Source organism: Centropristis striata, chromosome 8 (assembly GCF_030273125.1).
Source record: "Centropristis striata isolate RG_2023a ecotype Rhode Island chromosome 8, C.striata_1.0, whole genome shotgun sequence".
Classification (NCBI taxonomy): domain Eukaryota; kingdom Metazoa; phylum Chordata; class Actinopteri; order Perciformes; family Serranidae; genus Centropristis; species Centropristis striata.
Window position 1 is genome coordinate 10,381,173 of NC_081524.1, and position 12,725 is coordinate 10,393,897.

The 12,725-nt window shown below is 40.1% G+C and overlaps 1 protein-coding gene across 1 annotated transcript; it reads right to left on the bottom strand.

Annotated features, from left to right (window-relative positions):
• Nucleotides 1-278: 278 nt before the first annotated feature.
• iffo1b (intermediate filament family orphan 1b) lies at nucleotides 279-12,480 on the bottom strand. The gene is made up of 9 exons (XM_059340253.1): nucleotides 10,311-12,480; nucleotides 6,655-6,715; nucleotides 5,510-5,605; nucleotides 4,784-4,924; nucleotides 4,452-4,651; nucleotides 4,215-4,341; nucleotides 3,253-3,342; nucleotides 2,596-2,726; nucleotides 279-1,693 (listed from the first exon to the last, which is right to left on the bottom strand). The coding sequence occupies exons 1-9, from the start codon at nucleotides 11,288-11,290 to the stop codon at nucleotides 1,594-1,596; spliced, it is 1,926 nt and encodes a 641-aa protein (XP_059196236.1). The 5' UTR covers nucleotides 11,291-12,480; the 3' UTR covers nucleotides 279-1,593.
• Nucleotides 12,481-12,725: the final 245 nt, after the last annotated feature.

The following is a 12,725-nucleotide window of genomic DNA, read 5'->3' on the forward strand; positions in this document are numbered from 1 at the left end:
GCTCTACTTTGTTATTTTCCTAATTAATCTTTAACAATTCCCGCTGACAAAGTAATGTTGTATGAGGGATTTTGATGCTCACGGAAGTCAATTTCCACCAGAAACCAAAAAAATCCAAGATGAAAACCAAAAAAAAGATCCTGTAAGCTATTAGAATGAAAAACTCTCAAAATATTGACTTAGCTTTCTAAAAATGATGACAAAAGTCCCTCAGGATAATAACTTTCTCTATCTCTAAGGATACTAACTCATTTTATCAAAAGTTTATTATTATAATGACTTACAGGATCTTTTTCTTACCACATTGGTGTAAATCGGTTCCCACAGATGCTTACATACAATGTTTTAAGTGCTGGTAAAGTAATGAAAGGTTGGGACATGATGAGAAACTTATTTGTAGATGTATTTCAACATTTACCTCGGGTGAGCCAGAAAAATTCATATTGGCAAGATGGGGGAGGCATGTTGCTAGAAAACTAATGTTTTAGTAATTTTCTACTTAATGTTTTGCTAAATCAAGCACAGATGTTATGATTTATTTATGACTTAAGGTTTGCCTTTAGAGAGCGAGCTTTGAATCTGCAGCTGTAAGGCAGTAAAATGCTGAATCAGGACATCTTAGTCGACTTTAAAGACTCACGCTAATAATTATCAATATCAAACTCAGAAAAAGACTCCAGGACAACCTTTACATTTACGTTACAGCTCTTTAAGGCCATAGCTATCCCGCTTCCCGTTTTTTATAACTTTTGCAGAGGATACTTTATTTTGGCTCGGTTTGTCTGTTTGTTGACTGTGATTTTCATGAAGGTTGTAGCATTTTGGAGCAGATTTTTTACTTTCATTAACATTACGAGGAACACAGGGCATTTGTGCTACATTCATGTGGGCTCAAAATAATCCAAAATGTTTCTAACCGGGGGAATTCATGTGAACGCCCCCTCAAGCACTGTGAGATAGGGCATACCTCAGCGGAGCTCTCTGAGTGGCCGTATAGTTTGTTTAGTGAAAGAAGGTTAACGCAGGTTAACTTTTGTTAACTGTACTTTTGTGTGGAGTGGACTTCATGAGGTTCTAGTGACCTTACAGCATGAATTTGCTTGATGAGCTTCACATGCCGGCATAATCAGGTGATTTTACTGTGTGCGTGGAGTGAATAAGTCATGCTATGCTTTCCTGTAGCCTACAGCACTGCACGGACATCAGCCCGTTTACTTACAATAAATTCAGGATCCTCAACTTTCTGACTCTGATCCATTACAAGATTCACTTTCTTTCTAAACTTCTGCTGTCAAACACAAGATGACAAGGTCCAACTATAAGAAGACCTCTCCCCTCTGCAGGGCAGTGACATCTGCAGGAAGTACTAATGACAAAACCCAGCTCTGCTATTCAGTCACAGTTTCAGTGCAGATCAAAGCTGATTTGTGTGGACAGCAGAAATAATTAATATGACTCAGTAAATAAAGAGGTTCGTATGTAAACATGGTGTTGCCAAAGTTACAGGTGTGTATTGCGTTGGTGTGGTACTGTAGCTGGATGCAGTGGAGGTCACGTGACCACAGCCCCCGTTACTGCCGGAGTGAGGAAGTGTCAAGATCTCCCATTGCTCGAGGAAGAAGGCGGAGATGATGAAGACCGGTCGCTTTCTTTCTGGTCACCGTCCTCAGTGGAGGCAGGCGCAGCAGAATCACTGTCATAGGCAGAAACAGAAACGCGTGAAGAAAAGTTACAGATTTCTATTTTTTTTTTTTGTTTATGCGGTACTAGAGAAAGAAAATAACATCCTATTTTCCTTTTTTTATTTTAATGGAAGGGAAGTGATATGTATTGTAAATTCTTAAAGAAAGGTTTCTGGAAAATCTAAATGTGGTATAAGCAGGGAAACGGACAGATAGTGTACAGATTTAATATTTCCCATCAACTGCTGACAAACTAGTCAGTTAGTCATTCAATTTGTTCACAAGCAGGCAAACAATTCAAAATACATGAAGAATAAAGTTTTCAGTAATAAATAAAACTTTTATTCAGTTTTAAATGGAGCAGGTTTTTGCCAAGGAAATCCCCCCTCCCAACAACAACTGCAAATAAACTAAACACAACTAACCAGACTAAAAACATTCATTTTATTGTCTCTGACCTATAATATACACCTATACTTCTAAGTACCAAATCACAGTTATTTCTAGAAATGGCAACACTTAAACTCCCCCTATTTAATATTTATATAGACTAAATAAACATTTACTACATGCTTATAACACACTATAATGAATTTGTAGACAGATGTGTCTATTGACATATTTGATATGTTATATGACAAAACAGAGCTTCACAAGAGAGGATGGATTGTTGACAATAAAAAAGAGTAAAACGCTTAAAATGTCCTGATAGCTGCATGATCTATAGAATATTGTGTTACAGACCATTTCTTAAATGTTGACATGCTTTTAATAAATATTATAAGGGTACTTAAAGTAAAGTTTTATGCTATTAAACTAAAGGGCCAGTAAAATAAAGTGATACCAAAAGAAAAACAAATGGACTGCCCTGTTTCCTGGCAGACAGATAAAGAAGACTGTGTGAGTGTGTTACCTGTCTCCACTCTGCGTGATGAGTCTCCTGCACGTCTCCATCTGAACATCGAGGCCTCTCTTCATGGAGCACATCTCCATGTACTCATGAAGGTGTCGGTTCATGTCACTCTTTGCAGTGGCCAGTTCCAGCTGGAGTCAGCAAACATGTAGTCGGACATATTCAAAACGTTATGTTAAAAATGTATTTGTGTTTATTTACCATAAGAAGTCTGTTTACTTCTGCACAACTATGAGGTGCGGGACATTAAGCCTCACGGTCTTTTATGTCATGTCTTAGTAAAGATGTTTGATTGCACAAGACTGTGCAAGATTGAAATCTTGCACAGTCTTGTAGGAACAATACATTTTTTAAACAAGAGAACAGAAGGATCAAGTGCATTAAGGGACGCTTGAGCCTCGATTGAGGAATTCATCAAAGCACCATGAAAACATGGACATTTAAAAAAGAGAAAAAAAGACAAACTGTGAGTCATTTAATGCTGAGTCTTTATGTCAATAATCTTTTATACATATTAAGGTAACAGCGCACTGCACAAAACTGGGCAGCACATGAGAAAAGCTTGAGTTCTCAATGCACATTGAGCATTTAAAAAAACAAGCAACATGTATGAACAGGCACATTTTTAAATGTTAAAATAAGAAGCAAGTGTCTGACCTCAATCTGGTCAATTGTCTCTTGGTATTCCTTCTCTCGGGACTTGAAAAGACATTCTGTGTCATTAATCACCTTTTCCAGACAGTCCTCCTGTGGACAGACAGAGAGACTTAAATATGTTTGTGGTCAGGATATGGATACACATGTGATAAAATGTACTAAGCACTTAGCAGTAAACAGGACATCATGTTTAATCATCACACGATCAGACACTAAGTGACGGTACACGACTATTAAAGCACAGCTGGCTTTATGCTCCCATCAGCTCAGGTTTCACCGAGTAATTCAGCTCCTCGTTCAAAGGGACAGCAGATTGTTCAAATACCGCACAGCCGGTAAATGAAAACAAATACCTACATGCATTTCTTGGAAACAAACACATTGTTCCCCAATACAGGCCAGACATTGCATCTGTCTGAGTGTGGGTGTGCAGTGTTTTGTCCTAATACAACCCTGCCACAGTCGAGCAGTGAAGGTCAGTGTTATCTCATGAGACAAAACCGTATCGAGCAACATATCAGCTGCTGCTCTGCACATCAGCCCCACATCAGAGCTTTAAAAGCTTCCTTGGAAGCTGAGTCAACAAAATCGACACACAAGCAGCAGTCTGGAGGATGGCGGGTGAAAAATGTGTAGATTCTGATCACACACACAAACTCTACTTTTTCAGTGTTTTTTACCCCAGAGAGAAAAAAAATGAATCAGACATTTTCTGCATCTGAAGGCAGGAATGGCTTCTAAAGGTTATAGAAGAACTAGTAGTTGAACTTGTTGTTTTAATGTTTTTTATGGTATCTTATCATATCGCAAAGTATAAAAAAATGCTTCTCTTCTCATTGTTAACATTCAAAACTAGATTTGACACAGGAAGATTTAAAGTCAAAGTTCTCATTTTCAAACTTAACTAGTAGGTCTATTCTTCAAAACGAGCCCTAAAAGATCTCATTGAAATGAGAGCCTACCTCTCCAGGTGGGTGGGTGGGGTCAGGAGGCAGAGTGCATCCTGGGAAATCCTCCCAAAGAAGCAGCGTCTCTTCAGTCTCCTCCCAGGCCAGACTGTCACAATCATCCTCAAACTCACATTCACGCCTAAAACAAAAATGCAAATGCACACACACCCACATTGAAAAATAATTAATGGAGGTTCAGGACTGAGGGACAGGAACAATCTCATCATATTTCAAAGTCAGACCACTCACAGTTGATTCAACATCCTCTGCATCTCCTCATTGATCTGATTGGCTGATGAGCCGCAGTGCTCCTCCTCTTTGGCCATGCCCCCGTCACTTTCGGAGGTGCTGACAGGTTCGTCACACTCACTCCCGTTAAATGACAGAGGAGTTTGTTTCCGGCGGCAGTTTAGGGATGATTGGTTTGGTTGATGATGGTTGTTAGGAACCTGCAGGGACAAAATCAGGATTCAGACCTTCACTTCCAATATAGGAAGTGACTCTGTGGATCTGACAGCATGTGAAACAAATTAAAATAACTAGAAATGACAACATCAATTAGTCAGATTTGGTCCTGGTACCTGGTACATTTGGATCACATCTTCACAGTTCCTCTGCTGAGCTACGTCACAGAGACGAGCAGTGATGTCGATCCTGCGGCAGATGTCCATATCCACCTTCATGGCTTTCTCCTGGATCTTACTGTCCAAGTCTGACAAGTTCTGCAGAGGACGAAGGAAGCAGATAGAAGGGCGCTCAGAGAGTGACTCCTCCGGCCGGGAGGCACGACTGTTAAATTTGACAAAGAGATAACTAAAGAGACAAGCTGAAGGAAGATAAACGCCTGCCAAACTTGGCAACACAAAGTTATTTTTATTACGTCTATGAATCTTCTTAAAATGCACCAGTGAATGTTCCTTTGACATTAAAAATGCTGTGAAGCTTTGTTAGGTGGTTGGTGTTGTGTGTGTGTTCCTTGTTCTGTTTTTTCGTCTCTTATGTATGACTTAGTACTGTTTGTCCAATGTATTTAAATATTTTATGCCAACCTGATTCGTGTATCTGTGATTGTAATAGTTGCAATTGTTTTGTTTCAGATGTCAAACTCAAGCCATTCATTCGACCTTTATGAGGGTTTCTTATTCAACATAATTTATAATATGATTTTATTTTGTTTATTTAAAGAGTTAAATGCTCTTCAATGAGTTGAAACACTGCCAAGCAGACAGAGGTATGATAAGTGCTGATGTGCATAGCTATGAGTATGTATGACTAGTATGTGAGTGTGTGGGTTGTACTGTGCTCACATTGCTCATGAGGCCTTTGAAGAGAACCAGCTCTGCCTTCAGCTGCTGAACTCTGAGAGCCAGCTCGTCCTGACAGCCTTCACTCTCCTGCAGGTCCTGCACACATAAAGGAAGCCATAAAGAACACACGCGTACAGCTCCCACACCCACGTGTCCCGCTGCGTCTCTTTACTGGAAATGACAGGGTACATTATGCAAGTGTAGGTCATCAACAAAATAAAAGCCTATATCAGCAAAGTGCACAAAAACATTGTAAATCCTAAATGCATAATCTCCTCTAGGGAGCTGTAGATTTGACTAATGACTTCATAATTCCCTCTTCTCCCTGTTGACTTATTCATATGTGCTACAGTATTGGTCAGGAGCCCATTTCAGTTTCAAGTGCTCTTTTACTGCTTGTCGTCTCCTGTTGATGTGGTGCTGCCTGCAAAACGGGGTCAGGTACAGATTCCTGGCAATGGCACACGTGAGATCAAACACATACGTACATGTGCACGTATACACACACCTAACCGCACACAGAGGAAATCAACAAACCATTTGGTTTTTATAGACACATCTGCAGGAAGCACAAATATGGCATCAAACCTGACAGCAGGTGACTGCTGCAGTCGGGTGACCTTTAGTTCTTGTTAATGCGTTCTGAATTTGATGCATTTGGTTTTCTTTACATTTTACACAGCAGCCCAACTTTTTAAAAAACTTAACAGCAATTTCTCTTTCCAGAAATCACGACCTGATTACTCAAGATAATTCACAGACCTTGTTGTTAAGTGTTTTATGTGGAAACTATTTTCTAGAGTGATAAATAGCACTACAGATAAGAGGGAAATATGTATTTTTGATTGTGGGGTGAACTGTCCCTTTAAACTAACTCAGTTTTTCTTTTAATGAAAAACCTCACCCAAGCTATTTAACCGCGAACACTGTTGACAGCCAGGAAAACACACATGGCATGTTCATGGTATTTTTAAGTTAACTAAGCTGAAGCAACACACCCGACATTTTAGTGTTTGGATGACTCAAAGACACCTTTAGTTCAGACACACTGCATTCTTGATCTCCGCCAATGTCCACCTACACACACACACACACACACACACACACACACACACACACACACACAAAGGTCTACAGTATGTTACCTCTTGCAGGTCTGCAATTTTCTGTTGCAGATCCATCCTCATCGTGTATTCTTCTTCCCATCTAAGAGACACAGATATAAAAAGTAAACAATATTTTAGTGTCTTGTAAACAGAAAACATACAGACAGACATAGAACATGAAGACTGTTTTAAATGAACAGGTAATCCATGAACTATTTCTGTAGTTGAAAAGTCAAAAGGGCGGAGGGCATTAATTCCTAGTCAGATGTTATATAACCTTTTGTGTCTAGCCAAACCACAACTCTATGTCAAATTAAATTCCTCCCAACACATAACAAAACATGACGCTACCATCCAGAATTTATGATGATAATATACAGGTGGCAGTAAAATGCTTGGATGAAGAAGAGTGTGAGGGAATTAAACGTGTATGTGAACAATGCTGGATGTAAAATACTAATCGGCTTTGTGAGTGTCAACCCATTTGTTAGACCACTGAACATGAACATGAATAATTGTTTGTTTACAAGAAAACACATTAAAATCCTATTTAACTGCAATTTTGGGATAAGTCACCAGTAGTGGTGGAAGGTAACTAAGTAAATTTACTCAAGTACTTTACTTAAGTACAATTGAGCATTTTGTACTTAGTATTTCTATTTATGTAATTATATACTTCTAATCCACTCCATTTTAGAGGTAAATGTTGTACTTTTTACTCAGATACATTTAGCTGCCAGCTTTAGTTGCTATTCAGGTCAAGATTTAACATAAAAACATTTTTTTTAATTGTGATTTAAACCACATAACAGTATATTAAATAGTTTAAATAAGAATTACTCTGACAACAGTAAAATGCTGATTATATAAGTACATGAATAATAATCCAACAATTATTATATATTATATATATTATTATATAACAATCTGAGTGGGGCTATTCTACATAATGAGTACTTTTACTGATACTTTAAGTACATTTTGATGCTGATACTTTTGTACTTTTACTTAAGTAAGTTTTGAATTCAGGACTTTTACTTGTAGTGGAGTAATTTCACAATGTGGTATTATTTTGTGGTATTTACTTAAGTGAGGGATCTGAATATTTCTCCCACCACTGATCAACAGTCACATTACAAAAAGAGGAATGATATCAGAGGCAGGTCCTGGATTTGTATTTATTTGCAAAAAAATGTCAACTGGATTTCAAACTGGCTGAGTGCCCGTGGATCTGACAATCATATCCAAATGCAGTTTGGTTAAAATGATGATTAGGATACAGATCTGGATAGAACCAGGTGCAAATGGGAAAAGTGTGAGCGAGTGAGTGATATGCTTATTCACTCACTGATGAGTCGCTTGTTTGAAGAACTGTATGCATCTATGGTGCAGCTAAGACCGACCCATGAATCTGAACTTTAATTAATCTAAAAGCCTGAGCACATGCAGCTCTTGTATGTGATCTGAGATTCAGTGACTTCATGCAGCACACGTGCCCAGGGGAAATCCACTCACTGCAGAGTCTGTAGCCTCTTATATAAATGCTGTTTGAAATGCAGAATGCTGCGGCACATCACGACCTATAGGGAATACTAAATCTGAAAGAAACTGAGTCATGAAACAGGAGTTGTTGTTGTCGTAGAGAATACTTGTTTGATAAGTAAGGTGAGAGCGAACAGAAAGCCGAGAAGTGCTTCCTTCTGCAAGCCAAGCCCCCATCCAGCTTGCAGTGCATGCTGCATTGCAGATACAGTGTGGAGTGTGGAGAGGGGGATGCGCAGTGGGAGAGAAGAGAGGCAGAGAGCATGAGGCCTGGAGAGAAACTGTGTGGGGTTAACATGAGAAAGAGAAAGTGTAATGAGCAGAGTGGGGGGCGAGAGGGGCTGGGACTGAGGGAGGGTAAAGGGTGAGAAAGAGAAGATGTCCTTGGATAAAAAAAAAAGCAAAAATGGATGAAAGTGAAGAGAAGGGTAAAAAAAAAAAAGTTAAGAGATGCTAAATGCTGCAAACGCTATAGGTGAGTCAATGTGAAAATGACTCACAGGGTCAACAAGAGACATTTAATCGGTTATAATTATTTGATTGCATATGTAATGGTCATGTTTCACTTGAAGAAACAGGTTTTAATGGCTCCATTGTCCTGATGTAATCTGATAGCTACAGGGAGCACAGACATAGAGAAAGAGCCCAGGCCCCTCACAGAGGGCTGAACAAAAACTGGTTTGAACACGAAGTGGGACATGGTACGTCACACACCTTGATCATGTTCTTCCTCTGCTTCATTTACAAAGAGCCCACTATCCTGTGGTCAGGATTGTCTCTGTGAAGAATGCATGGCTGCTCATTTGGACATAATATGGAGGAATTCAATGATGAATTTGCTGGAACATGAGGCTACTGTGGTTCACTCAGGACAGAAAACACGTAATCCCAAACTGTCACATGTCCTTCAAATTCATGATGGGATTTAACAGAAGTGCGTTGTTTTCTCCAATAATCTAAAGGAAACATCCCTAAAACAGAGCTCACTATGCACACTGCACACACAGACAACTGTCTCTGTTTAATTGGAAAGACAGAGCCTCCAGATTTGAGCTGGTGATGTCATCGGGTGACACACTGCTGTAAACATTGGCACACTGATGATCAGTAAGTGATTGTGGGATCAGATCAGAGAAGTTTTGTTAGAGACGTTATTTTATGATCCTATGGCAGCAAGTAGTAAAGGTTTTCATTACCATTATTTTCTCAGCAGACTATTTCCTTTATTAGTTTAATTTGTCATTGTCTCTAAAATGTTGTAAAATAGGCATCACGTATTCCCAGAGCCCAAGGTGACATCTTCTGTTTCCTTTTGTTCTAAAACCCCAAAAGTATTATATTAATTGATTCTATTAATTGTCATATGAAACCACACAGCAGAAACTAAATATAGCCAGTTACTGGCATTTGTGCTTAACAAATCATTGGAATTAATCCATAATAAAAATAGTTGCAAATCAAAATCTTTGCAGCTCCAGAATCAAATCAAAATCAATTTTCATTTAAAATCAAATGATTATCTTCATGATTATTCTATTATTTTCTTGATTGATTATTTGGTCTATGGGTGCAGTTAAAGCATCACAGGGTTTGTTTTTAATATTTACATGGGCCTAACTTGACCACCTCCAGGATTTGTCATTAATTACGGCCTTTCATCTTCAGACGCCTGCTGAGCTTAATCAAATAAAGCTCTGCTGTACAATCAGCATCAAATTCTATTCCAGGATGGATTTTCCCCAATATTCCTGTAAACTAAGCCACCCGTGGGTGAGTCATCTCAGGAACTTAATCAGCTCTAAAGTGAACACTAGTGCCACAGACTGAGTGCCACACGTCCACACTAAGCTTTGACCTTCATTCTTCTTTATATTTAGCATGTGATGTGTTAATTTTTGGCGTGTATTTCTAGCAGCAGCACCTGTCTCTGTGGTCGGACATAAAGTGGATGCAGGGTCAGGCTGGAGGTGATGGATGGAGAGGTTTTGTGCTGACTTTGCTTTTGTTGGAGACAGCTGGTCTGCAGCTGCTTTACAGCTCTGCTCACTGCTTCAAAGTGGAGCATTACACACACTTAAGATAACTACAGTACAACCTCATGCTCAGTAGAAACGGCCTGAACAAGTACAATAAAAGGGTTTTACTCCATTTACCTGCGTTTATACTCGTCTCTCTCCCTCTTCACTTTGGCCAGGACATTATACAGGGCTCTTATCTCGGGGGTGATGGTGTCAATCTGGACCCCGACTCCATCAGGGTGCACCCAGGAAACTCCTGGGCTGGTCAAGCGCTCCGCACCAGGGCCAAACTTGCGGGTGTGGTTGTAGGACCAGATGGTGCCCGGGAGGAATCGTGGAGGAGGGTTGGTGGAGCTCCCGGGGCCTGCACTGGTGCTGGAAAAAGATTTAGAGCCAGAGCCAGGGGAGTCTACACAGGGAGAGGCCTGGCTGATGGTGATGGCTGGGTTACAAGTGGCATTTGTTTGGGTTGAGCTGGAGTTATCAGCAGCAGCAGCAGATGGGAGGGTTGTTGTGAGTGGTGGTGGGAACAGTGTTGTAGGCCTCCTGGCTGAGTTGTTGGTGTTGTGGAAGGGGAGGGAGCCGGGCCTGAGCGGTATGGTTCCAACAAAGCCAGTCTGCACACCTGTCTCCTGTGTATGTCCCCTGCTCTCACTGCATCCACCTTGACAACCCTTGTTGGCATCCAGCGCCTGCTGCAGCTGCTTCTCTAAAATCTTATTCCTGCGCTCTAATTCGTGCACTTTTGCCAAAAAGCATCTGAACCTCAGATTGAGAGTTTTGAGGACGCTGATGTTGGATCCCAGGTCGTTTCTAAGAGCCATGGCTGCGGGGGGATGCGGCACAGCGCGGTGCTGGAAGTGAGGGTAAGGTGAGGTCTGTGAGGGTGCGGTGAAGTCAGGCCCTGGCTGATCAGGCCCCGATGCGGGATGCTCACCAAGCAGAAAGGACGTCGGGTCCGGTCCACCGAAAACGGAGTCGGGCAGGAGGCCTGAGGGAGAGTCTGGGTGTCCGGGGGCTTGACTTTGCTGCGGATGCTGTTGGAGATGCGTGTTCGCCCCCAACAAAGGATTCATGCTATGGTATGGAAAACTAAAGCGCTGCAGATCTGGCATGAACACGGACGGGAATTGTCTTGCTACAACAGAATAAAATGGATAAATACAAAGAAGCTGTTAAACGTAACAGAAACACGAGCGCACAAAACGCCAGTGTGATCACACCTGATTATATAACCGTTTCTAAATAAGAATCTTATCCTTAAAGCTGAGAGGTCTTAGCGGCGGCTGATGGATCAGTGCTCTCTGACCGTCCGCAACACAGCAGCCAAAAGCGACTCCAAAAGGGCTGCGAGCAAGGATACAAAATGCGGCAACAATGGACCTGCGCCTCCAGTGAGATGTTTCGCAAAATAACCCGAATTAAATGAAGAAAATGACGCAGAGCGTGAATGAATAACACAGAAATCCACTGTCACCGCGTCACTGAAGTTCTGGCAACAAGATGTGACCGCAGGCAGGAGCAAGTGCTGCGGGATTGGAAGAGCACGGCTACCGTAAATACTGGAGGAGAGGAGCAGCTGATACATTAACTGTTTGTTTTCTGTCCCGTTCCCCCAACAACACAGCACTAATCAACTCCATATGTAACAACCTATTGGAATAACCGTATTAATAACCTTAACTGGAAAAAGATCTGGGATTTACCTGCTAGATATATAATTAATAATAAAGTTAAAGAAGTATATTTTAAGATAATTCACAGAATTTACCCATCTAATTTTTTTTTTTTTACAACGATTTAAGAAAGACATAGATTTAAACTGCTCTTTCTGTGAAGGACACCCTGAAGATGTTTTTCATTTATTTTGTTCTTGCCCTTTCTCAACTAAATTATCGGAAGATATTTGTAACCTGATTTCTTTTTTTGATTTAACCTCATTTGTCCCTGTGCTTTGAACATATACTGTTTGGTTTCACTGACTTTCCTTTTGCAAAAGAAAAGCAATACTATATCATCAATCTCATGATACAGTTAGCCAAATGGCATATCCATAAATGTCGTTACGTCAATCAAAAACCTCTCTTTCTTGTCTTTGAAAATGAAACCAAACAATATATTAAGTCTAGGCTATTAAGAAATCTACCAACATAAAAGCTATAAAAACTTTGAATTTATGTACACTTTACAATGTTTTTGTATGACAGCTTGACTCTGTATTGTTGAAACCCCCTGGCGGCATTTATTTGGTGTATTGTCTTGTATTGCACCATGTTGCTTTAATAAAGTTTAAAAATAAAAAAATAAAAAAATAAAAAACAAGACCATTATCTTGTTGTTAGACATTGTTTTGCACAATAAACATAATTCAGGTTTTAAAATTGGGAGCCAAACGTAAACTATAAACAGTATGTTAAATAGTAATAAATTCATTATGGCACCTGTTGTCGAGCAAAAAGAGCCACAGTTTCACATTTTTTAACTGTGTCAACTGGTTTTTGGCAATATAATTAGAAAAACTGCAAGGGTGTTTGCACGATAAGCACAATG